The 25,358-nt window shown below is 36.8% G+C and overlaps 1 protein-coding gene and 1 non-coding gene across 2 annotated transcripts; one reads left to right on the top strand and one right to left on the bottom strand.

Moving 5' to 3' along the window:
* Nucleotides 1-10,453: 10,453 nt before the first annotated feature.
* Nucleotides 10,454-12,078, bottom strand: LOC107625244 (putative xyloglucan endotransglucosylase/hydrolase protein 23). Its single transcript, XM_016327828.3, has 3 exons — nucleotides 11,680-12,078; nucleotides 11,394-11,587; nucleotides 10,454-11,024 (listed from the first exon to the last, which is right to left on the bottom strand). Exons 1-3 carry the CDS (start codon nucleotides 11,950-11,952, stop codon nucleotides 10,613-10,615), a joined length of 879 nt encoding a protein of 292 aa, XP_016183314.1. The 5' UTR covers nucleotides 11,953-12,078; the 3' UTR covers nucleotides 10,454-10,612.
* Nucleotides 12,079-24,945: 12,867 nt separating this feature from the next.
* LOC148573616 (small nucleolar RNA R71) lies at nucleotides 24,946-25,053 on the top strand. Its single transcript, XR_015906825.1, has one exon. It is a non-coding gene; the product is annotated as a small nucleolar RNA R71 (small nucleolar RNA).
* Nucleotides 25,054-25,358: the final 305 nt, after the last annotated feature.

The following is a 25,358-nucleotide window of genomic DNA, read 5'->3' as shown; positions in this document are numbered from 1 at the left end:
TATCAAAGTAGTCCCTGAAAGAGATCTGACAAAGATCCAAGAAAGAGGACTACGAATAACTTAAAGGAGACCGATATAACCAAGTCGGACTCCTACTACTTAAAAGTTATCAACGTAGTCCCTGAAAGAGATCTGACAAAGATCCAAGAAAGAGGACTACGAATAACTTAAAGGAGACCGATATAACCAAGTCGGACTCCTACTACTTAAAAGTTATCAACGTAGTCCCTGAAAGAGATCTGATAAAGATCCAAGAAAGAGGACTACAAATAACTTAAAGGAGACCGATATAACCAAGTCGGACTCCTACAACTAAAAAGTTATAAAAGTAATCCCTAAAAGAGATCTGACAAAGATCCAAGAAAGAGGACTACGAATAACTTAAAGGAGACCGATATAACCAAATCAGACTCCTACTACTTAAAAATTATCAACGTAGTCCCTGAAAGAGATCTGACAAAGATCCAAGAAAGAGGACTACAAATAACTTAAAGGAGATCGATATAACCAAGTCAGACTCCTACAACTAAAAAGTTATAAAAGTAATCCCTGAAAGAGATCGGACAAAGATCCAAAAAAGAGGATTACAAAAATAACTTAAAGGAGACTGATATAACCAAGTCGGACTCCTACTACTTAAAAGTCATCAAAGCAATCCCTGAAAGAGACCTGACAAAGATCCAGGAAAGGGATTACAAAAATAACTTAGAAAAGGACTGCGAAAACAACTTGGAGGACTAACTTGAAGAAATCGGTTACAAATCGTCAGAAATACAAGCCGGAGCGAGAACGAACCAAAAATCAAGTTAGACCTACCTAGTCACAACCACACAGGATTCAAGATACAAAATACAAAGCAATCCAAAAGAGATACCAAGTCAAGCACAAAAAGCGCGATATCATCCACAAGGTTATAAAAGCCTCAGAGGACACCAAAACCTATCTCAAAAAAGCTAAAGCATGCTACCATTTGTTTTTCATAAAAAACAAAAGTTGCTAGACAAGCAACGGGAAAGTGTCAGCAATTAACAAAACATAAAGAGTTTAAAAAAGCCCACAAGCCGGGCCAACTACATATCCAGAATAAAGTTAAAACTAAGGGTCAGAAGATTTTTTAGCAGCATCAGGCTGAGGAGACGGAGGCCGAGTCTGGAGAGGAACGGTATCTACAGTACCGTTATCCTGGTTCACGATCTGGCAGTCGGGGTCAGAAGCGGGAGGACCAACCTCGGCAGGGACAGCAGAAGTCGATACCTTGGTAGAGGCTACAGGGGGAGGATCGACATCATCCTCATCCTCGTCATTAGGGACAACCTTGCCATCCCTGACAACGTTCTCCAAGCTAAAGAGGGTCAGGTCGGCCTCGGGAGCAATAACCCGAACTTGTTCCCTCGGGTTCTCATAGGCAGCAGTTACACTGCCAACAAGATGACCTTGGAGTTCGGAATAATTAGCCCGGGCATTCTCCAATTCTTCTCTCAGATGCAACACCTCCCGGTAAGACGTCAAATAACTGTCCTTATGCCGCATAGCCGTGTCCTCGGCCAGTCTCAGAGAACCAGCCAGAGAAGTAGAACTAGCCTTTTCATTCTCCAAGTCTTTCTCCAACTTGGCCACCCTTACTTCAAGCTCCCGCTTCAAGTCCTTCATCCGATCAAACTTCTGTTTCGCCTCCTCCATAAAAGCTTTAGTAGCATGGAGAGGAAGACTTTGAGTAGTTCGATATAGGGCTGCCCCCATGTGGGCCAACTTAATACCACTCCGGGTGATATAATCAAAATGATGAAGAAGCGACACGTCGTCCATAGGAAGAACACCATAAGGGCCGATTTGTTGATCTACAAACTCAACCGCATCAAAATCAGGAGCATCAAGGTTGAAAGGCTCAGTTGTTCTTTGCTTTTTACTAGGAGGGGCACTGGAAGCTGCAACGGAAGATTGTGGAGGATCGACCAGACGGACCCAGGGAGTAGGAATTGCTCTCCTCGGCCCGGGAGAACTCGGTATAGGAGGTTTAACTAGAGGCTGAGAAGACCCCTCTCCGGCCGCCTTGGCCGAGATGTTTAAAGCAGCGGTCGCCTTCTTCGCCTTCTTATAGGCTCTCATAGAATCATTATTCTTCGACATCTCTGAAAAACACAAAAAACAAAGACAAGTTACAACACAGGAGAAACAAAGCTCGGGAGCAAGTATAAAAATAAATCAGACAGTACCCAAAGCAGCCCGAACCAAAGATGGATCACTCAAAAATCTCTTCGTGTCCAGATGGGGAGGCTTCCCCCACAAATCTTCGAGAACAACTACAAAGGCCCGCTCAACCTCACTAAGCATTTTCCATGTGTAACGTGGCACTCTTACATTCTTTTACCACTCCAGAGGAAAAGCAGGCTCATCATTTTCATCAAGAAAAAAGGGGCGAACCCCCTCAATGGCACGGACTCGGAAGAAATAGTTCTTAAAATCTTTAAACGACTCGTCATACATGGCAAAAACTTTATGCCCCTGGGCCGACCTGGAAGAAACCCAGGAAGCTTTCTTTCTAGAGGAACCTCCAGGTTTGGCCGAGACAAAAAGATAAAGGAAAAGAGTTTCAGAAGGTGTTATGTCCAACTCATGGCAAAGAAGTTGAAATATTTTGATAAAACCCCAGGAGTTCGGATGAAGCTGGGATGGAGCAATATTGCAGGACCACAACAAGTTAGTTTCAAAAGCAGTAAAAGGGAAAGTAACGTTTAATTGGCTGAAAAAGTATTCATAAGCATAGAAAGAGGGACGCTCCCCCTCGACGGAAGTCGGAAAACAAACTCTCCCATCGGAATCAGGAGCAACAAGCTCATAATCACTCTCGCGGGCACTGTTATCACAAATCCTATAGCGCTTCCTCAGCTCTGTGAAAAATTTAGCATCCACAATAGAAACACACAACAAAACAAGGGAGTCCAGCCAATCGGACATCCCCTCGGGAACTCTGGAAGACATCTCTACAATGTTATTGCGAGAAGACATGAGGCCAACTAATCCTACAAGTAAGAAAAGAAGATGGGATTACTAAAAACATCTCGGACAAGGGAGAAAACAACTCAATACGATGCAGGTGAACACACAGAAAAGGAAAACCCCAAGACTCAAACCAAAATCTTGGGGCATCCTTTGGAGGCAGTAACAAAGCAAGGTTTCCAGGAAAATCTACAGCTCTCACCCCAACATCTTACAAACAAGAAAAAGACTTCAAACAAGCAAGCATTTCCAGAAGCATAAGTCATCACAGTCAACCAAGCAAAAAGCATTCCCAAAACATCAAAACACGTCAAATAAAAATCATCAAAGGTACGAACTTTTGAGAAATCAGACAAAAAGCAATCAAGCAAAGCAAGGAACGGATGCAGGGTTTCTATCAGATAGTAAAAAATCAGAAGCAACAAACAAAAACCATATAAAGCCTCGACGGAAATGCCAGAGGAACACACAAAAGAAAGCCAAGAAAAACGCATTTACAGCGACAAACAGATGCAAAATCATGAAAAGGTTCAAACTTTCAAAACATGCAAAAGCAAAAGCTTCACCAAAAAACTAAAGATGAAGCCGTGAAAGAAGCAAGAAAGTTAGTACCAACCTGAAAAGGCAGCAGACTTCAGGGAAGGTGAAGAGGGACGGCGAAATCTGGAATCACTACCTCGAAGCAAAAGAAAAGACACGAGCAAAAGAAAACGTCACTGGGCTGAAACGCGAAACCACGAACTCCAGGCAGAGGCTTCAGAAAAATCAAACAAATGCCGCAACACAAAGAAAAGTTGAAAGCGAGAGAATGAAGGGAAAAATGCGAAGAAGTTACGAAAAGGGCGAAAGAAGAGAAACCGTTTCTGGGTTTTCAAAATCAAAATAAAAGAGCCAAAAGGAAACGGGGCAATTAATGCTGAAATTAAAAGGCATTAAACCCTCGCACGTTCTCAAAGCACCGATATAAAAGCACGCGCTTGTAGAGGAAAACGTTCTACATTCAAAAGCTGCTACAAAAGAAGTCGACAAAATGCTTGAGTTCGGCTTCGCTACGAGAAGGACCGAAGTCAAGGACTCGACCTCGACAAAGAAGACCGAGCTCAAGCAGGGGCACTGTTCATACCCTGGGTCGAGCTATCCGACCTGGGATGATCGACGATGCAGCGACCGACCTGTTAAGGTCAAGCGGACCGACTTCGTTACAAAGAACTCGCCCATATCGACAGGAAAGCCCAATAAAGGGCCCAAATAGAGGAACACGACCCCAATCCAAAGGCAATCCCAGCCTATAGAGATAAAGGCAGTTCCCTTGAAGATAAGCTGACTTCATCCAAAACAGGATAAGATAAGATAAGATAACTAACTTATCTTATCAGAAAGGTCAGCCCACACTACTATAAATACACTGGAACACCCAGATATAACTCATACTCTGATTCTACATAAAAACCTGCCTAATACCCATGCTAACTTAAGCATCAGAGTCTCTTGCAGGTACCCCCCACCCTCCGGTGGCCAAGGATCAGCAGTGCAGCAAGTCCAACAAGTCGAACACAACAGCTCCGGCCGCCTCCAGCCAGCCGGACACGTCATCTCCAACCAGTACCAAAGATCTCATCCGAGATTGACCTCCAGTTTCAGGTAACCCTCGGAACATAAACCCTAATAGAGATGATGAAAAACTTAGAGAAAAAAACTAAAACTAAAAACTTCATACCACTACTCCTAAACTATACTAATGATATGCTATCCTATGTCCCTCATTTCCCCTCCAATATGAGCTAGAAAACTTTAGAAATGGGCCTCCAAAGCCCCCAAATCGTGAGTCACGTGCTCTTTTAATGAAGCCATGTGCGGATACCTGTGCGGACGCACAGATGCGTGTGTCCGCACACCTTGCGAAAAATTTCGTCCTGTGCGTACGCACAAGTAGCCGTGCGCACGCACACTAAGTGATGCTTGAATGGACGCGCGACGCGCTCGAAAAAATCTACGCGCTCTGATTGGACAGCTGTGCGTACGCACAAGCAGCCGTGTGCACGCACAAGCATCCGTGCGCATGCACATGTCTCTGAACTCATCTCCTTTGATTCTTTATGTTTCCTCCACTTTGCATGCTCTTCTTCCATTTTCTCCAACCCGTTCCTACCTTATACACCTGAAATCACTCACAAACAACATCAAGGCATCGAATGGAAGGCAAATGGAATAAAATAGATTAAATTAGGCACAAAAGCGCATATTTTCATAATCAAGCATAATTTGGGAGGGATGTTCAAAAGCATGCTATTCAAGGGAATAATTGTAAGTTTATACGATGAAAATCCATTCAATTCTAACCAAAAATCATCATCAAATATGGATTCATCACTAACTGACGCCGAGCTTGCCTAATGTGAGTTAAAGTTCTTTCTCTCTCAGGATCAAACAGGGCCAAGCTGGGGTCTGGAAGCGACTGTGTCATTCAACTGGGAAATCATAGAAATTAAGGAATTATTAAAAACCAAAACAAGAGTAATTAAAGAAATAAACTAACAACTAATAAGTAATAATAACTACCAAAACAAAAGCACTCTCTACCAATTCGTGTCAACTAACAAGCAAGAAGTAACTATTCATATTATTCACATATTCACAACAATAAAAAATATGACACGCAATTGCATAGTCCTCGTCAACGACACCAAAAACTTGATAGGAGGATTTAATGTCGATTTAGAATTTTTACAAAAGAATCATGTTGCAAGTATAGTTCCAAACCGACTAATAACTCTCAATCAAAGTTTAAAAGAAGAGTGTCATAATTGAAATCAATAAAAACCAAGAGTTTTACTTCTCGGGTCGTTTTTCCTCAGACTAGAAATCAAGTGCACAAGTTTGGTTGTGAATTTAGGGGGTTTTCACACATAGAACGGAAATTAAAGAACTTAGAAATTAAATGAACTAAAGCAATGAAATAACAAGAACTAGAATTAGCAAACAAGCAAAACAATGAACTAAGCAAGCATAAACAAGAACAATTACTAAGCTATCACTAGATCAAAAAATAATTAATGCAAATTAAAGACGATAGAAGCAATAAACTAATGAGAATGTAATTCAATGCATGAAAGACCCTTGACTTAGAGTTGAGAGTTAAGGAATTCTATCCTTGTCATAACCATAACCATGGCAATTACAATGAGTTAATCCCACTTAGTTAACCCCTAAATAATGAAAAAAGTTAAGTAGGCATAATTGGCCTCAATCTACAAATCCTAACTAACTTACTAATTAAGCTTAGTAAAAAGCTAGTGTTAGTGGAAACAAGAGCAACTAACAACCCAAACTTACCACTTAATATTGGACATTAATGACTCTAGGATCCTAGTTACTCAAGCCCCAAGTCAAGGAGAGAAAATCTACGCCATATTTAAAATGGGCATTTCAACAAATACTTGGTGGGCACAATAACAAAATATAATAAATTGCAAAAGATATTTGAAACTATGACTAATCAATGAAAACAATCAACAATAGTAACTCAATCAAGCATGTATAAACCTTAAAACATCAAATTCATCAACAAGAAACTCAAAGATTCACAAGTAATTAAACTAAGTATGAGTAAATATAGTGTAATTAAAGAGAAAATTAAAGGCAACTTATAATGGAAACAAGCTAGAATCCAAGATTGAAAATATAAATAGCAATTTCTACCAAAAATGCTAATAAAACCCTAATGAGAATTGATAGTATTTTCCTAAGAGAAAACTAACTAAAACCTAATCAAAACTTGCTAAAAATGATGTATGTATGTGTTGGAATATTACCCCTTTTGATAGAGCTTCAGCATTTTTGCGCCAAAGAGGCCCCTAAAATCGTGAGCCACGTGACTTTCTTAATCAGGCACGTGCTCGTACTTGTGCGTATGCACAACCATGTGTGTGTACACACACTTACTGAAATCTCTCTTGTGTGTACATAAGGGTATGTGTGCGTTCGCATGCACCAAAATGCTCCACTTGTGCGTATGCTAGATAGGTGTGTGTACGCATGCACCAGTGTGCTCTTTTCATTTGTTTTTTCATGAATTCTCCCACTTTGTATGCTTTCCTTCCACTTCTCCAAAGTCATCCTTGTCTGTTAGTCCTGAAATCACTCAACAAAATATATCACAGTATCGAATGGAATAAAAGTGGAATTAAATTGACTATTTACAGTATAAAAAGCATGTTTTCAACAATTAGGTGCAATTTAGAGAGAATGTACAAAAGTATACTATTCAAGTAAATAAATACAAGTTTATGTGATGAAATCCACTCATTTCGAGCAAAAAATTATCATCAAATGTGGATTCATTAAAGAGGTTTCATAGATTTTCTAGATGGATAAGAGGTTGGACCCAACTTTGGAGGTGGGGTGAAAGTGCTACCTAACTTGCTAGCCTCCTTGAGCTTAGCCTATCGAGCAGCCTTATTCTTCTTGGCCTGCCTAAGTCTGTTGTAATGAGCCGAGCCATTGGTCCCTTTTTTGAAAGCAAAAGAGGTCAAAGACTTAGCAAACACAAGATATATAAATAAAAGGCTATCTACAAAATAAAGCTCTCGAGCTAGTTCAATCCGAACATAGCTCGGTTTTGCTACCAAAATTTTCTGTGTCTAAATGAGGAAATTGACCCCAACATTCCTGGAAAAAGGCCACTATACTCTACTCCAACTCATCAAGATCCTCAAGATTATATTTTACAACTATTGGCACCTCCTCCTAATACAAATAGAACATATATTGCCCCCTCTCATTTTGATAGAAAGGCCGGACACCCTTAGAAAGTCGGACCTTAAAATAGTAATTTTTGAAATCATGGAAGGAATCCTCGAAGATGGAAAACACCTTTCTGTCCTGGGTACCTCGAAAAGAGGCTTCTAACACATAATTCTCTTCATCCTCCTATTTCCTACAAATTATATGTTTAAGTCAGAACTCTTCTAATATATCTCTATCAACTATAGACACAGTGGCTAGAACTATGCTATCTACCCAATCTAAGTCAGAGGGGATGTTGGAAGGCACAACTTACACTACTAAACAAGATATACAGAAAATATACCCACAAAAAGAAAGGTAAATACGTTACTATAAGTCGGACAACAAACAACTCAGACAAATAGCAACAGAAGTCGAAGGTTATTACCGAAACATATTTTTCCATTTTCAACAACAAAGAAGCCACAAGCATAACCACAGTTCATGGAATCCCAAATGGCACCATCATCAAAGGCGACAATGGCATCATTTAAGAGCAAAATAAACTCCAAACTCACAAGCAACCAGAAAAATATCAACCACACTAAGGCAATCTACATGCAATAAAGTACACATTTTACAAGTAGAGACATCAAGAAACTACAAAGCCACAAATGAAAGAACTATGCAGCAAAAGAAGTATACTTTCAAAAAAGATTCAACATTTCAAACCCTACTTTAGCAAGAAATCAACAAAGACTACAACAATATACAAACAAAAATAGAAAAAGAAACTAGCAAGAAATCACCAACCTTTGATGACGAAGGGATGAAAATCGCATACTTCGGAAATGACAACCCCGAATGTAGAAAGCATCCTCGAACATCAATTGACTGCCAAGGAAGAAGAAATCCGAAACAAAAGTGGTGCTCAGCAAGAAAATGAATTTTGCACAGAAGAAAAAAGAGAAAAAATAGCTTCAGAAAAAAAGAAGGATTTTTGCTGAAATTGAAACAAAAAAGAAGGATGATAAGATTTGAAAAGAATTTCACCTTGATTTTAAAAGAAAAAAGAAAAAAGAATTTCACCATGTTTTTAAAAGCTTTTAATGACTACACCAGGTTACTAAGGTAATCAAAGAGACGCGCGAACAGGTATAAAAGGGACGAAATGTCACATCAATTCAAAATCATGTTAAGCCGGCCGATCTCTTCTTATGAGACTACGTCGTGAAACTGACTCGACCGACTTGTGTATATAACAAGAAATGACTTGGCTGAATACACGAGCCCGAATTGTAAGAGCTCGGCCTCAAGCAGGGGCATCATTCATACCCTAGCCCATGACTCAAAAATAGGCCCAAAATGACTAAAGCCCACTCTACAGAATCTAAACTCGCCTCACCAACACATCTGACATCTTGGGTCCGACCTAGCATGTAGTATCTTAACTTTACATACAAGCATGCTCATATATACAAAATGAGATCCCAACAACCTCTAGATAAAAGGGGAGAATAAACACCCACCAATATAGGTAGATAAGTTATAGAAAGATAACAACTTATTTTTCGGACAATATAAATATCACATCAAACTCAAGTATTTTCAACTCTAATCTACACAAAACCTACCTAAAATTTTTACTAACTTAAATATCAGAGTCCCTTATAGGTACCACCCCTTATTCTTACTCAAAGATCTCAAACGGCTTCATCACCTCGGAGAAGACGTCGGCACCATCACAGGTTAATGATTAAATAATGTTATTTCTTATCACATTTTAGAATTAATAAATAAAATTATTTTTTAGTATATGTTTTGTTATTTTTTGTATTCTTTTTTATTATATATTATCTAATAATATTTTATTAATTTGATTAAATACTATAAGACTTTGACTTTTGAAAAAGATAAAAAAAATATTCAAATGGACTGTTTTGACATCTTTAGAATTTTTTTAGCAGCTGTTTTGAATTTTTTAAAATTTTTCGGAGATTATTTTATACTTTACATTAGGAATTGATTTGTCCAACTCGCAGGCGTGGATTCTTAATGGTTACATATACAAATTAACATTCCTAGTGACTAACAGAAAAATTATATTGTCTAACAGAAATAAATGTTGGAGACTATTTTATGAATTTTAAAATTTGAAGGACTAAAATATTCAATTTTAAAATATTTGGATAATTATTTTTTTTTAACGGCTAAAACAATCGATTGTGTACTAAAAATTGATCAAAATTGCAAAAATTAAATTGAAGCGGAAACTTTTATTTTCTTTTTTTTTTTACAAACTATACAAATTAGTTATAAATGTTAAGGGTAAATTTATCGTTTTTATATATATAGTATAAAATAGAGTAATATGCGATAAAAGATGAATACTAATATAAGTAAACCGAACAATAAATCTTCCTCCTTTTAGTATGATTGTAGTAATTTTTGTTTTTTATTTTTTTATTTGATTTTTTTTCTTATTTTTTATTCATCTTAAAAGAATGAAACAAAAAAAATGAAAAAAAAAAAGAGAAAAAGATGACGGAAAAAAAAGGAAAAAGAATTTGAGAAAAACATTAACAAGAAAGCACAAAAATTTTGGTTTGAACCGAATATATTTTTTATCACATTGCAAGGTACCTTATAAATTTCTTTGATTGTTGCATGGTACCTTATTTTTGTTATCACGGTCATGAAAAACTACAAAAATGAGAAAAGACACAAGATCTAACACAGAAAAAGAATATACGTATATTTCATACATAAAAGAATTCATACTTATTAGTATCGTAGTGGTGACAAAATTGAAAAGGGATGAAAGAATCAAAATTAAAATAGCAGCACCAATAAAATAATCTACAATAATGGCATTCTATTTTGTCTGTTTTTAGGAGGTTCTGCATTCTGGAGGAAAACCCTGTGGAAACCTCTTTGCATCAGTGCAGTAATTGTATATCATATAGTTCTTCTGGACCCATCTTAGCCTCTCTTGTGCCGTAGTGTCCAACTCTTGTGAGAGCCATGATGAACTGCTAGTAGTAGAAGAAGAACCTAAACCAGAACCAGAACCACAAGATGATGCGCCATTAGACCATATGCAAGCATCGGCATTGAAGTTCCTGTATGAAGCTGTGAATGGAGCTTTTGTCCAATCTGTCTTCACAAGTCCACCTCTTGTTGCCCAGTCATCTGCATTCCACAAACTTGAATATATTCTCATTGGCTGGCTCTTTGGGAAGGGGACACCAATGCTCTCTGAGTTCTTGAACTCTCTTATTGGAGTTCCATCCACTGAGAATCTGAATTAAGATTGGAACAAATATATATGGTCAGTCTCCATAAACAGAAGTAATATATACACGTAGCTAGTTGGTGATTTGGATTGACTCATTTAAGTAAAAAAAGTAATTTTTTTTCAAAAATAAAGTATTTTATTAAAATTTTAAACATATTTGGATATATTTTTTAAAATTATTTTTATTAAAAAATATTTAAAAAAATCAACAATATTTTATTTTTGAAAAATAAAAATAAAATGTTTTTAATATTTAAATTTTTTTTAAAAAAATCTATTTAAATATAAAATAACTTTTCTCTTTTAAAAATGATTTTTTTAAAGAAAAAATTAATCGAAACTGAACATAATTCAATTAATAATGGGTACTTACATAATCCTTTGGGGGTTCCAAGTGATGGAGTAAGTGTGAAAATCAGCCGTAGGATCAAACCATAAATAGAATTGTTGTTCCCTGTTTCCTTTGCCCTGACTGAAAACATTTGTGTGAAGAATGTAGGGGTCGCCGCTCAAATTCCCAAGGAATTCATAGTCTATCTCATCCCAAGTTGCTCCTTTTGAAGATAACTGCACACGAGTAACAGTAACTCACATTTATAAAAACTTCAATCACAACGTACACACATTATTATATAACATCAACAATGACAAGAACTTACATAATAGGCAGTTACAGTGCCAGCAGAGTTTCCAGAAACAAGCTTGAGCTGCATGTCAATCTTGCCAAAGAGATACTCATTCTTGGATTGGAAACCAGAACCTGAGGCTTTGTCAAGTGACAAAGTGAGTAGCTCCCCATTGTTGAGCATCTTGGCGCGCCCATCGCCCCATGTGATGTCAACTTCTTGGTCTAACTTGGCACCATATGCAACAACCATTATAGAACCAACAAGAAGAGGGATTAGAAGCAAGGAGGGACTTGAAGAAGCCATTTCTGCAACTAATTTGGAAAAATGCAATAATAATAATAATAATAATAATAATAATAATAATATAGTTATAAGTGAGTAGCTGTGTTGATATCAGAGAAGGGTGAGTAGTGCTTGTGGGAAGGGGAGGAGGTAATGTTGGTATTTATACGAACCGAGTTAGAGATTATTCGAAATGAGGAAGGAGTGAAGGACATTCGAAGTTGCATAAGCTAATAAGCCTAATAAGCTGGACACAGTTGTTGCCTTAGGCAGGGACCGACAAGGAGGGAGGGGGAAGAGTAGTGGTCAAACCCCCAGAATTTTTAAAATTTTATTTATATATAAGATGTATATTTAAAAAATAAAAAATATTATATAATTTAGTAATATATATATATATATATATATATATTCTTTATTATATGATGGTTTATTTTTTTAATTATTTAGTATATTAATATTTTTTATTTAATTAATTTAATATTAAACACTTAAGTTTTTAGATTTTTTAAATTAGTTTTTATATATTTTTTATATTTATTTTTTAAAAAATTATTTTTTAATATTAACATATTTAATATTTATATTATTATATATAATATTAATGCTTACATAATTATATTTTTTTAATCTTATTGCGTATTTAAATATTTTTTTATAAAAAATATTTATTTTTGTTCTAAATTTACATTATTAAAAATTTTTTTTTATTATAATTTATTTCAAGTATTATTTTATTTGATATTTGTATCTTATATTCTATAAAAATATTGTGTCTTTTAAATAATTAATAGTTTATAATTTATTTTAAAAAAATTAAGATTTTTGAAAGAACTAATTTAAATTAATTAGATATATACTGATAATTTTTTAACTAAATATAGTATAAATTATTAATATTTTATGATTTTAAAATTACTTCTAATATTATTATGTCTTTTTTATGTAACTGTCATATCGAAAATAAAATTATAAAAAAATGTATATATATTTTTAAACTTTTTAAAAAATTAACTTAAAAATTACATATTATATCTAAATTATTTTATGCATAAAAAAATAAAAAATAATAAAAAAATTCGTCTAAAATTCGATATTTTTACATTAAAATTTCTAAATTTCTCTTTTGGCCTTAAGTGATATTTTAGGATAATAATAATAATAATAATAATAATAATAATAATAATAGATATAAATTATAAAAAAAATTTTAAGTATATTGTTATATTAATATTTTAATAATTTTTAATTATTAATTTTAATTATAAAAAATATATATAATATATAAAATTAAAATTAATTGTTAAAATTTAATAAAATATCGGTGTATCAGTATATTTAAAAATTTTGTTATAACATTTTGACGCGTTTGCGGTCTAATAATTTAATTTGATCAACTGGGGTGGAAGGTCATTAAAGCTGAAACGAGTAGAATCTATCAAGTTGTGGGTAAGATGACATAGCCAAATGCCAACCCAGCATGGAACATTGACAGCTAAATAAATAAATTAAAACTTTAAAGAAGGACCTTTCAGCACCGCCACTGGTCCATTTGAACCAATTGGGACAAAACCTCTTCTGGCTAACATCTAACTGAATAAAATTTAGAAAAAATATAAGATATTAATATATTATCTGTCAACTTAATATCAATAATAATTAATTATTATATTTTAAATATATATATAAAAAGATATATCTAAGAAATATATTTATAAAGACATTTTTATTAAACACAACTATAAAAAAGATATTTTTATTAGATACATTTGCAAAGACATTTTTATTAAATATAATCATAAATAAAAGTTAGTAAAAATTGACAGAAATAACGTAACAAAATTGTAAAATTTAACATATATTTAACATAGGGATTCTTTGGTGTTTATGTAACTTTCGTCTTATTTATTTAAAAGTAAAAATAAGATAAAGTGAGGTTCATTCTTTTATTTATAAATTCTATAAATAAAATTTAGACATTATAAAAAAATATTTAACATAATGCTCACGTGCTGCCTCTAAGGCACTCTGGTTTGATTTGCTTTGTTTGTTTCTTAGTACTAATTTTTCGGTATTAATATTCCCGAAATATAGAATGAATTCGATCGTGTGTGACAAAGTTCTTGAAAAATATATATATGTTTTGGATCCTCTGGAATTTTCATATAAGTGTAGTCTTTTGGTGACTCTATCTTTTGGGTTGCATTTATTTTTCAAATTATTGAGAATAAAATATAAAAAATAGAGACACAAAATTTAATATTTTTATATTTTGTTTAATAAATAAAATAAATTATAAAAATTTAATTTATTTTTATTTTTTATTTAAAAATTTTGAAAAAAAGTATAATAATTAAAAGTATAATTATAAAAAATTAACAAGAATAATAAAAGATTAAATAAAAAATAAGTTGTGTTATTTGTTAGTGTTTTTGTATTCTTTTTATTATAATAGACACAAAATATATTAATTTAGTATCTCTGGATATAATGTTTTTGTTTATGTCTCATCTGTTAAACACGATTTTATATCTCTGTGTTTCTATCTCAATATCCTATTTCTGTAAACAAACGCAGCTTTGGTAACTATATATTGAATGCAAAACATAATTTTAACACCTAACATATGAATCAATAATCAATTTTATTAAGAGTTGATTAAAATTGATTTTGATAACTTAGTAATAGTAAAAATTAGAATTTTTATCACATGAGTAAATATTGTAATTTCACAAAAAAAAATTATGAAAGTGAATTATAGGATAAAAAAAATTAAATTTGTATAAAAATATGGATATTTTTTCACAAGAAATCTATGGTAACACATAGCTTAAAGGTTGTGCAGTTTTGCAGCTTTGTTGTCAGCTAAAACGCTGGCTTATAATTGGGTTGTGTGATTGGGAAAAAGGTGCTGTAACAAAATTTTTTACCATGGATATTTATCCTGACTTATGTTTTTTTATACGAAAAAGTTTGAGGCGTTTTTATTACAAATAAACTTATTTGGTATAATTGCAGGTAGGTGGATATTACAGGTGGAATAGGTCCAATATGCAGGTGGTATGTTGAGTTAGTACGTAAAACACGTATTTGACACGTGGCAAGCTTCCAACCAACACACAGGGGCGTGTTGGACACATGATGAGCCCTCATCCAACACGTAGGGAGAGTGTTGGATATGTGTTACGTATTGATTCGATATGATTTCAACACGTGAATTGCGTGTTGGATGCTCTGTCTATAAAAGCGAAGCTCGTTACCATTTACTTCATTATGAGGAGTGTTATTTTAGTGTGTTGATAGTATGATGGAGGATATAGCAAATATAATGGTGTATTACAATGGTAAGATTAAACGGAATACACATGAGAGGGAGAGCTTTCCATGTGATAATTCGTTTTCGTTTGTCATTCCATACACTATGACATTTGTGGAGCTATAGTACGGTCTCTGTCAAAGCAAAAAAAGTGATATGTTAAAAAGGATAAGCAATATTTTGTACAAAAATCTCATTATCGTATTTGGCGGCTTAATATAGTTTGAAACACTAGATAATGCTAGATATTGTTGGTAATAATAAGGGAATGGTTGAAATAGTGGATGATGATGCAATGGTTCTGGTTGTTGTTGTTGTTGCTGTTAGGGTGGATATTGTTGGTAATAAGGGAATGGCTGAAACACTGGATAATGTTGTGGTGGTTGCTGAGGTGGTTGATGTGGTGGTTGCTGATTAACTCCCTCCGACAATCTCAACCATATCTCGAATGCACCCGTACACTAAGTCCGATAATCAATAGACAGTCTAAAATTGGTAATTGGAAGGGGATGCTATTCTCGCAACCAAGTGTTACGACGAGTGTGCCAAATCTCTATCCATACGTCATGTAACCCGCTCCAGTCATAGTTCTACACTCTACAATGGTACTCTACTCTAATGATTTTTGCAGGATCAGGGACGAGTTGTTCATGCCCAAGCTGGCGCATCACTTAGTATGCAAGGTGCCATTCGATGCACTTAACGACAACAAGGACATCATTGTTCCACATACTTCAAGATGTCCATGTAAGTCGGCGGGTATGATCAGTCCTTGTTATGACCACCAGACAAACTGCAACATATTATCCGAAATTAGAAAATTAATATCGTAATTAATATTAACATACGCAGAGTAGAAACGCTGACCTCTTCCATGTCGTCTATTTCCTACCTAAAAGATGCTGCCATCTTCGATCTATACGCTTTGTTTCATGTGCAATGGCTCCACCTGCAACACATAGCGTTAAAACACATATAAAATACGAACAAAATACAGATTAGAATAGTATTGTTACCTCCGAGCAACTGGTATATCAGCCGGTGCAAGCTACTGTCTCAAAACGAGTGCAAGTCATGGCATTTGCTCTCACGCCCAAATGAACAAAACATTAAGAGGGTCATCCATCTCCTTACAATTGTATTGTGATGTACGACACAATGGTCCTGTAAAGATGCGTGAGATGTGCTTCCTCTAACTGTAAGTGTGAATCCACTGAAATCGCGGAGCATTGGTAGATACTTCACGTATGCATAGGTCGTTGACTTATCCGCAAAGAGAGCAGTATTGAACAAACAGAAGATGTGGCACCTCACCTTGACACAACAGAAGATGCGACACCTTCGTTGAAGCCAAATTAATGACCAAAGAGCTGTTGCATCGCATGTTCTTGGAGCAAGCTTGTCTCCTGCATGCAAACAACCTGACAACACGCAACTCCCATGTTGAAAAGGCAGTCAAAAAGCTCTAAAAAAGTGCGCAGAATCTCTGTTAAAGTTCAAAAAATCTCTAATCTAGCTTTAGCAACACGCATCCTACCTGTTGAAAGGAAGCTGCCATGTAAATCCCACGCAATTAACTAATAATTAACGAATAAATTAATTATTAAACAAAGAAATTAGAAAATTAAATTTTAGAGTTTAATGATGTAGACATAATTAAAACATGAATTTTAACACTAATTTTAAAGGTTTTGACCCAAAATTGGGCCAAACGGGCCAAATTAGGTGAATCGGGTCCAAATCGAGCCCAAGGCCCAATCAACCAATCTAACACTTAAAGAGTTTCAACTCCTCTCTCCTCCACCAAATGAAACTCACACTGAAACACACGAGGGGGAAGAACACCCCAAGTTACAAACCCTTGAATTGAATTCAAATCCACATAACTCTCAACTCCGAGCTCCGATCGCCGCGCCATTTGTGGCCACGCGTTCACCGCATCGAGCTCTACGAAGCCTGGTAACTAATTTTGGTAAGGAACCTCGTTTCAATCTCATCCTCTCATTCCCCCCTAATTTTAAAAAATTTGGGAGTTTGGTTATTGAAATTTGATGTCTTGGTGTTTGGGCTCAAATTAAGCTTGAGGGATTAGCGGGTTTTGTTCAATTGAGGCATGAGTAAGGTAATGATTCTCAAACCCTAGTGAATTCCTTGATTATTTGTGGTTAAGTATTGAAATTTTATATATGGGTGTAATAATATGTATTAGGAAGTGTATATGTGATTTTGGAGCATAATTGTGGAGGCTGAAAGCTTGGTTGAACCGTGAGTGCTGAAATCTTGGAGGTTGGGAACTTTGGAGGCTGTGTCTTGGGGCCAATTTGAGGTGTCTCTAGTTTAGGGAGAAATCGGCCAAGGTATGGTTTTGGTTTCTCGTATGTAATATATAATGTTTTGTGAAAACTTAGGCTAGACGACCTAGGATAGATTGAATTGTGTGTTTGGTGCATATTTATTGGTTTCAGTGAATATAGTATGTGTTGATATGAATGTGGTGGATGGTTGATGAAATGATGATTTTAATGAACAAGAATGATATATTGATGATTGAGTATAAGGTTGTATTGAATGTGAATTGTTGAGGTTAAACTTGTTGAAGTTGTGCATTGGGGTGCTATGAAATGAATGTGAGTATTGGGATGTGGGTTGGTATATTTTGATGCTACTTAAAAGCTTGGAGTGTTGTTATTGAGCTATGAAATTGGCAAAAATAGAGGTTTGAGATTTGTTAAAGAAAAACTTATTTTTGACCAAATTTTGGCGTGCTATAACTCGGCTTCCGGACTCTCAAACTTTTCCAAACTTGTCTTAAATGAAAATTGAGACCGTGAAATTTACGCCGTTTGAAGAACGAACTAAAAATGATTTTTAACGGAAAAGTTATGCGCGTCGGAAGTTTGGTGTGTAAAGGTAGATTCTACAGCACTTAACAATTTTTAGCCATTCTGCAGAACTCGCGTTCGCGACCACACACGCGACGTGGGCATTTTATTCTGTTTTGATGTCCTGCGTATGTGAGAGGGTGCATGCATACATGAGAATGTAAATTTAAGGGGTTGCATATGCAGACACTCGCACGCGACGCAAGCATTTCATTCTGTTTTGAAGTCTCGCATACACGGGAGTGTACATGCATACGCGAGCACGGTAAAATGCACCCCCGCGTACGCATGACTACTCATGTGTATGCGGAATCCTATTTTTCAGCAATATTGTATTTTGTGATTTTAATATGATTTCAAACTTCTTAACCTCTATTTTTACTCTCTAAGACCCTAAAACTTAGTTGTAATGATAGTAAATGGGGTTGAACTATGAAGGGGTGGTAACTTGGAAGTAAAGAAAGTTTGAGATATGATGAATTATGATTGAGAAGTGCAAAAATATTATATAATTGATGAATATTGGCCATAATGATATTGAATAAATGAATAAGAATGATATATTGGCTTGTGCACTTCTTTATATCTGAGATACAAGTTTTCCTGGGTAGATGCAGTGGCTCACCACCACTTGCTCCAGGTCGAGACTCGATATTCTGTTGATCCTACATCGCAAGATGTAGCCGGGCACATTAACTCCCTGAAAATTTCCCCAATGAGCTGAATTTGATTATGATTGAGAAAAAGCTATGCACAGACACTTGGGGATGCACTAACTCCGCAAGTTTCGCACAGATAGACTAGCAAATGCACCGGGTCATCCAAGTAATACCTCAGGTGAGTGAGGGTCGATCCCACGAAGATTGTTGGTTTGAGCAAGCAATGATTATCTTGCATATCTTAGTTAGGCGGATAGAAAATATAGTTGTCACGAGAAAACGCATAAAAACAGATAAATAAATAGAACGTTATTAGATAGGTGTGAAATCAATGGTATGAGAACGGTTGAGGCTTCGAAGATACTTCTTCCTTTTGGATCAACTTTTCTCACCTTCTACTCCAACTTCTGATTGATTCATTCCATGGCAGGCTATATATGATTAACGCCGGGTCAGCGGTCATTAATCTCCTCTGCTTCAAATCAAACGCCAGGTTAGCGGTCATCCAATCTGAATGGGGGTGAAGCTCTAGCAATCCATTCCCTTGGTGATCCTACTCAAAACGCCACAGACAAGGTTGGATCTTCTGGATCAGAGAACACTGTTTCTGGTGCACGAAATTGTGATGTCCAGGCTCGAACAATCCCTGGTAATGGCTCCAAAGCTTGGTGCTTTGATCTTAATTCATAATTGTCACAACTTCGATACAACTAACCAGCAAGTGCACTGGGTCGTCCAAGTAATACCTTACGTGAGTAAGGGTCGAATCCCACAGAGATTGTTGGTATGAAGCAAGCTATGGTCACCTTGTAAATCTCAGTCAGGCGGATATAAAATAATCATGGAGTTTTCGAATAATAAATAATAGAATAGGGATAGAGATACTTATGTAAATCATTGGTAGGAATTTCAGATAAGCGAATGGAGATGCTTTTCGTTCCTCTGAACCTCTGCTTTCCTGCTATCTTCATCCAATCGGTCTTACTCCTTTCCATGGCTGGCTGTATACAAGGGCATCACCGTTGTCAGTGGCTACATCCCCTCCTCTCAGTGAATAATATGCTCACGCACCCTGTCACGGCACGGCTATTCATCTGTCGGTTCTCGATCATGCTGGAATAGGATTCACCCTCCTTTTGCGTCTGTCACTAACGCCCAACAATCGCGAGTTTGAAGCTCGTCACAGTCATTCAATCATTGAATCCTACTCAGAATACCACAGACAAGGTTTAGACCTTCCGGATTCTCTTGAATGCCGCCATCATTCTAGCTTACGCCACGAAGATTCTGGTTAGGAGATCTAAGAGATACTCATTCTAGCTTAATTCATGTAGAACAGAAGTGTTTGTCAGGCACGCGTTCATAGGGGAGAATGGTGATGAGCGTCACACATAATCATCACCTTCATCATGTTCTTGGGTGCGAATGGATATCTTAGAAGCGAAATAAGAAGAATTGAATAGAAAATAGTGGTACTTTGCATTAATCTTTGAGGAACAGCAGAGCTCCACACCTTAATCTATGGAGTGTAGAAACTCTACCGTTGAAAATACATAAGTGAGAGGTCCAGGCATGGCCGAGATGGCCAGCCCCCTAAACGAGATCACAGGATCAGAATACAATCCAGGATGCCAAATACAATAGTAAAAGGTCCTATTTATAATAAACTAGCTACTAGGGTTTACATGAGTAAGTAATTGATGAATAAATCCACTTCCGGGGCCCACTTGGTGTGTGTTTGGGCTGAGCCTGAGTGTTGCATGTGCAGAGGCCATTTGTGGAGTTGAACGCCAGTTTCTGTGCCAGTTTGGGCGTTCAACTCTGGTTTTGGATCCTTTTCTGGCGCTGGACGCCAGATTTGGGCAGAAGGCTGGCGTTGAACGCCAGTTTACGTCATCTATTCTTGGCCAAAGTATGGACTATTATATATTTCTGGAAAGCCCTGGATGTCTACTTTCCAACTCAATTGAAAGCGCGCCATTTCGAGTTCTGTAGCTCCAGAAAATCCACTTTGAGTGCAGGGAGGTCAGAATCCAACAGCATCAGCAGTCCTTCTTCAACCTCTGAATCTGATTTTTGCTCAAGTCCCTCAATTTCAGCCAGAAAATACCTGAAATCACAGAAAAACACACAAACTCATAGTAAAGTCCAGAAATGTGAATTTAACATAAAAACTAATGAAAACATCCCTAAAAGTAACTAGATTCTACTAAAAACATACTAAAAACAATGCCAAAAAGCGTATAAATTATCCGCTCATCACAACACCAAACTTAAATTGTTGCTTGTCCCCAAGCAACTAAAAATCAAATAGGATAAAAAGAAGAGAATATACTATAAATTCCAAACTATCAGTGAAACAGAGTTTCAATCATATGAGCGGGACTTATAGCTTTTTGCCTCTTGAATAGTTTTGGCATCTCACTTTATCCATTGAAGTTTAGAATGATTGGCATCTATAGGAACTTCAGATTTCGAATAGTGTTATTGACTCTCCTAGTTCAGTATGATGATTCTTGAACACAGGTTCTTTATGAGTCTTGGCCGTGGCCTTAAGCACTTTGTTTTCCAGTATTACCACCGGATACATAAATGCCACAGACACACAATTGGGTGAACCTTTTCAGATTGTGACTCAGCTTTGCTAAAGTCCCCAATTGGAGGTGTCCAGGGTTCTTAAGCACACTCTTCTTTTGCTTTGGACCTTGACTTTAACCGCTCAGTCTCAAGTTTTCACTTGACACCTACACACCACAAGCACATGGTTAGGGACAGCTTGGGTTAGCCGCTTAGACCAGGATTTTATTCCTTTAGGCCCTCCTATCCACTGATGCTCAAAGCCTTGGGATCCTTTTTATTTGCCCTTGCCTTTTGGTTTTAAGGGTTATTGGCTTTTTGCTCTTGCCTCTTGGTTTTAAGAGCTTTTGGCTTTTTCTGCTTGCTTTTTCTTTTTCTTTCTATTTTTTTTTTCGCCTATTTTTTTTCTATTTTTTTTCTGCAAGCTTTATTCTTTGCTGCTTTTTCTTGCTTCAAGAATCATTTTTATGATTTTTCAGATTATCAAATAACATGTCTCCTAGTCATCATTCTTTCAAGAGCCAACATATTTAACATTCTTAAACAACAACTTCAAAAGACATATGCACTGTTCAAGCATACATTCAGAAAATAAGAAGCATTGTCACCACATCAATATAATTAAACTAAGTTCAAGGATAAATTCGAAACTCATGTACTTCTTGTTCTTTTGAATTAAAACATTTTTCATTTAAGAGAGGTGATGGATTCATAGGACATTTATAACTTTAAGACATAATTACTACTACTAATGATCATGTAATGAAGACACAAACATAGATAGGCACGTAACATAGAAAATGAAAAACAGAGAAAGTAAGAACAAGGAATGAGTCCACCTTAGTGATGTCCTTGAGCTCTTCTATGTCTCTTCCTTGTCTTTGCTGCTCCTCCTTCATTGCTTTTAGATCTTTTCTGATTTCATGAAGGATGATGGAGTGCTCTTGATGTTCCACCCTTAGTTGCTTCCAATAATTGTGTGGAAGAAATTGTATCCCCTGAGGTATCTCAGGGATCTCTTGATTTGCAGTCAAATGTTCTACCACTGAGCTATAGACCCTTGATGGAAGCTTTTGTCTTCCCTTTCCTCTTTCTAGAGGCTTCTCTGGCCTTAGGTGCCATCAATGGTTATGGAAAAAACAAAAAAGCTATGCTTTTTACCACACCAAACTTAGAATGTTGCTCGCCCTCGAGCAAAAGAAGAAAGAATAGAAGAATAAGAAGAAGATATGGAGGAGATGGAGGGAGATGTGTATTCGGCCATATGGGTGGGATTGGGTGGGAAAGAGATGTTGAATTTTGAAGGAAAGTGGGTGTTTGGATGTGAGTGGTAAAGAGTTAATAGGGAAGAATAGAGGATGATTGAGAAGAGAGAAGAGAGTGAGTGAAGGTAGGCGGGGATCCTGTGGGGTCCACAGATCCTGAGGTGATCCTGTGAGGTCCACAGATCTTGAGGTGTCAAGGCATTTACATCCCTGCACCAATTTAGGCATGCAAAATGCCCTTGCACACAACTCTGGGCGTTCAGCGCCAGGTTGGTGCCCATTTTGGGCGTTCAACGCCCACTTGCTGCCATTTCTGGCGTTGAACGCCAGAACCATGCTTGTTCTGGGCGTTCAGCGCCAGGATGCTCCCATTCTGGGCGTTCAGCGCCAGAACTATGCTCTGTTCTGGCGTTTGAACGCCAGACAGATGCTCCTCCAGGGTGTGATTTTTCTTCTGCTGTTTTTGATTCTGTTTTTGAAATTTTTTTTTGTTTATTTTGTGACTCCACATGATCATGAACCTAAGAAAACATGAAAAACAATAAAAATAAGACTAGATAAACATTGGGTTGCCTCCCAACAAGCGCTTCTTTAATGTCAATAGCTTGACAGTGGGCTCTCATGGAGCCTCACAGATGTGCAGAGCTTTGTTGAGACTCTCCAACACCAAACTTAGAGTTTGGATATGGGAGTTCAACACCAAACTTAGAGTTTGGTTGTGGCCTCCCAACACCAAACTTAGAGTTTGACTGTGGGGGCTCTGGTTGACTCTGCTTGGAGAGAAGCTTTTTCTGCTTCCTCTCCATGGTTGCAGAGGGAGATCCTTGAGTTTTAAACACAAGGGAGTCCTCATTCCATTGAAGGACTATTTCACCTCTGTCAACATCAATCACAGCTCTTGCTGTGGCCAGGAAAGGTCTTCCTAGGATGATGGATTCATCCTCTTCCTTTCCAGTATCCAGGACTATGAAATCAGTAGGTATGTAAATGTCCTTAACCTTTACTAATACATCTTCTACTTGTCCATAAGCCTGTTTTCTTGAGCTGTCTGCCATCTCTAGTGAGATTTTAGCAGCTTGTACCCCATAGATTCCCAGTTTCTCTATTACAGAGAGGGGCATGAGGTTTATTCCTGAACCAAGGTCACATAGAGCCTTAAAGATCATGGTGCCTATGGTACAGGGTATTATGAACTTTCCAGGATCCTATTTCTTCTGAGGCAATGTCAGTTGATCCAGATCACTTAGTTCATTGATGAACAAGGGAGGTTCAACTTCCCAAGCATCAATGCCAAATAATTTGGCATTCAGCTTCATGATTGCACCAAGAAACTTGGCAGTTTGCTTTTCAGTAACATCCTCATTCTCTTCAGAAGAGGAATACTCATCAGAGCTCATGAAGGGTATAAGGAGGTTCAATGGGATCTCTATGGTCTCTAGATGAGCCTCAGAGTCCTTTGGTTCCTCAGAGGGAAGCTCCTTATTGATCACTGGACGTCCCAGGAGGTCTTCCTCCTTGGGATTCACGTTCTCTCCTCTCCTTACAGGTTCGGCCATGGCGTTTATGTCAATGGCCTTGCACTCTCCTTTTGGGTTTTCTTCTGTATTGCTTGGGAGAGTACTAGGAGGGATTTCAGTGATCCTTTTACTCAGCTGGCCCACTTGTGCTTCCAGATTTCTAATGGAAGACCTTGTTTCATTCATGAAACTTACAGTGGCCTTAGATAGATCAGAGACTAGATTTGCTAAATTAGAAGCATTTTGTTCAGAGTTCTCTGTCTGTTGCTGAGTTGATGATGGAAAAGGCTTGCTATTGCTAAACCTGTTTCTTCCACCATTATTAAAGCCTTGTTGGGGCTTTTGATCCTTCCATGAGAAATTTGGATGATTTCTCCATGTTGAGTTATAGGTGTTTCCATAAGGTTCACCTAAGTAATTTACCTCTGCTATTGCAGGGTTCTCAGGATCATAGGCTTCTTCTTCAGAAGATGCCTCTTGAGTACTGTTGGATGCAGCTTGCATTCCATGCAGACTCTGAGAGATCATATTGACTTGCTGAGTCAATATTTTATTCTGAGCCAAGATGGCATTCAGAGTATCAACTTCAAGAACTCCCTTCTTCATAGGCGTCCCATTACTCACAGGATTCCTTTCAGAAGTGTACATGAACTGGTTATTAGCAACCATGTCAATGAGTTCTTGAGCTTCTGCAGGCGTTTTCTTTAGGTGAATGGATCCACCTGCAGAAGTGTCCAGTGACATCTTTGATAGCTCAGATAAACCATCATAGAATATATCCAGGATGGTCCATTCTGAAAGCATGTCAGAAGGACACTTTTTGGTCAACTGTTTGTATCTTTCCCAAGCTTCATAGAGGGATTCACCTTCTTTCTGTCTGAAGGTTTGGACATCAGTTCTAAGCTTGCTCAGCTTTTGAGGAGGAAAGTACTTGGCTAAGAAAGCCGTGACCAGCTTATCCCAAGAGTTCAGGCTGTCTTTGGGTTGAGAATCCAACCATAATCTAGCTCTGTCTCTTACAGCAAAAGGGAAAAGCATGAGCCTGTAGACTTCAGGATCTACTCCATTAGTCTTAACAGTATCACATATCTGCAAGAATTCAGTTAAGAACTGAAAAGGATCTTCAGGTGGAAGTCCATGAAACTTGCAGTTCTGCTGCATCAGAGAAACTAACTGAGGTTTCAGCTCAAAGTTGTTTGCTCCAATGGCAG

The sequence above is a fragment of the Arachis ipaensis genome, chromosome B2 (genome assembly GCF_059453495.1).
Source record: "Arachis ipaensis isolate K30076 ecotype BB chromosome B2, ASM5945349v1, whole genome shotgun sequence".
Lineage (NCBI taxonomy): Eukaryota > Viridiplantae > Streptophyta > Magnoliopsida > Fabales > Fabaceae > Arachis > Arachis ipaensis.
Note: the sequence above shows the minus strand (reverse complement) of the source record. Positions and strands in the feature narration are given on the sequence as shown.

Excerpts from the sequence above, each read along its gene's own strand:
- LOC107625244 (XM_016327828.3), bottom strand. The coding sequence starts at position 11,952 with ATGGCTTCTTCAAGTCCCTCCTTGCTTCTAATCCCTCTTCTTGTTGGT. Across the intron at positions 11,588-11,679 it reads GCACTGTAACTGCCTATTAT|TTATCTTCAAAAGGAGCAAC; the intron begins GTAAGTTCTTGT and ends ACTCGTGTGCAG. Across the intron at positions 11,025-11,393 it reads TGGAACCCCCAAAGGATTAT|ATTCTCAGTGGATGGAACTC; the intron begins GTAAGTACCCAT and ends ATCTTAATTCAG.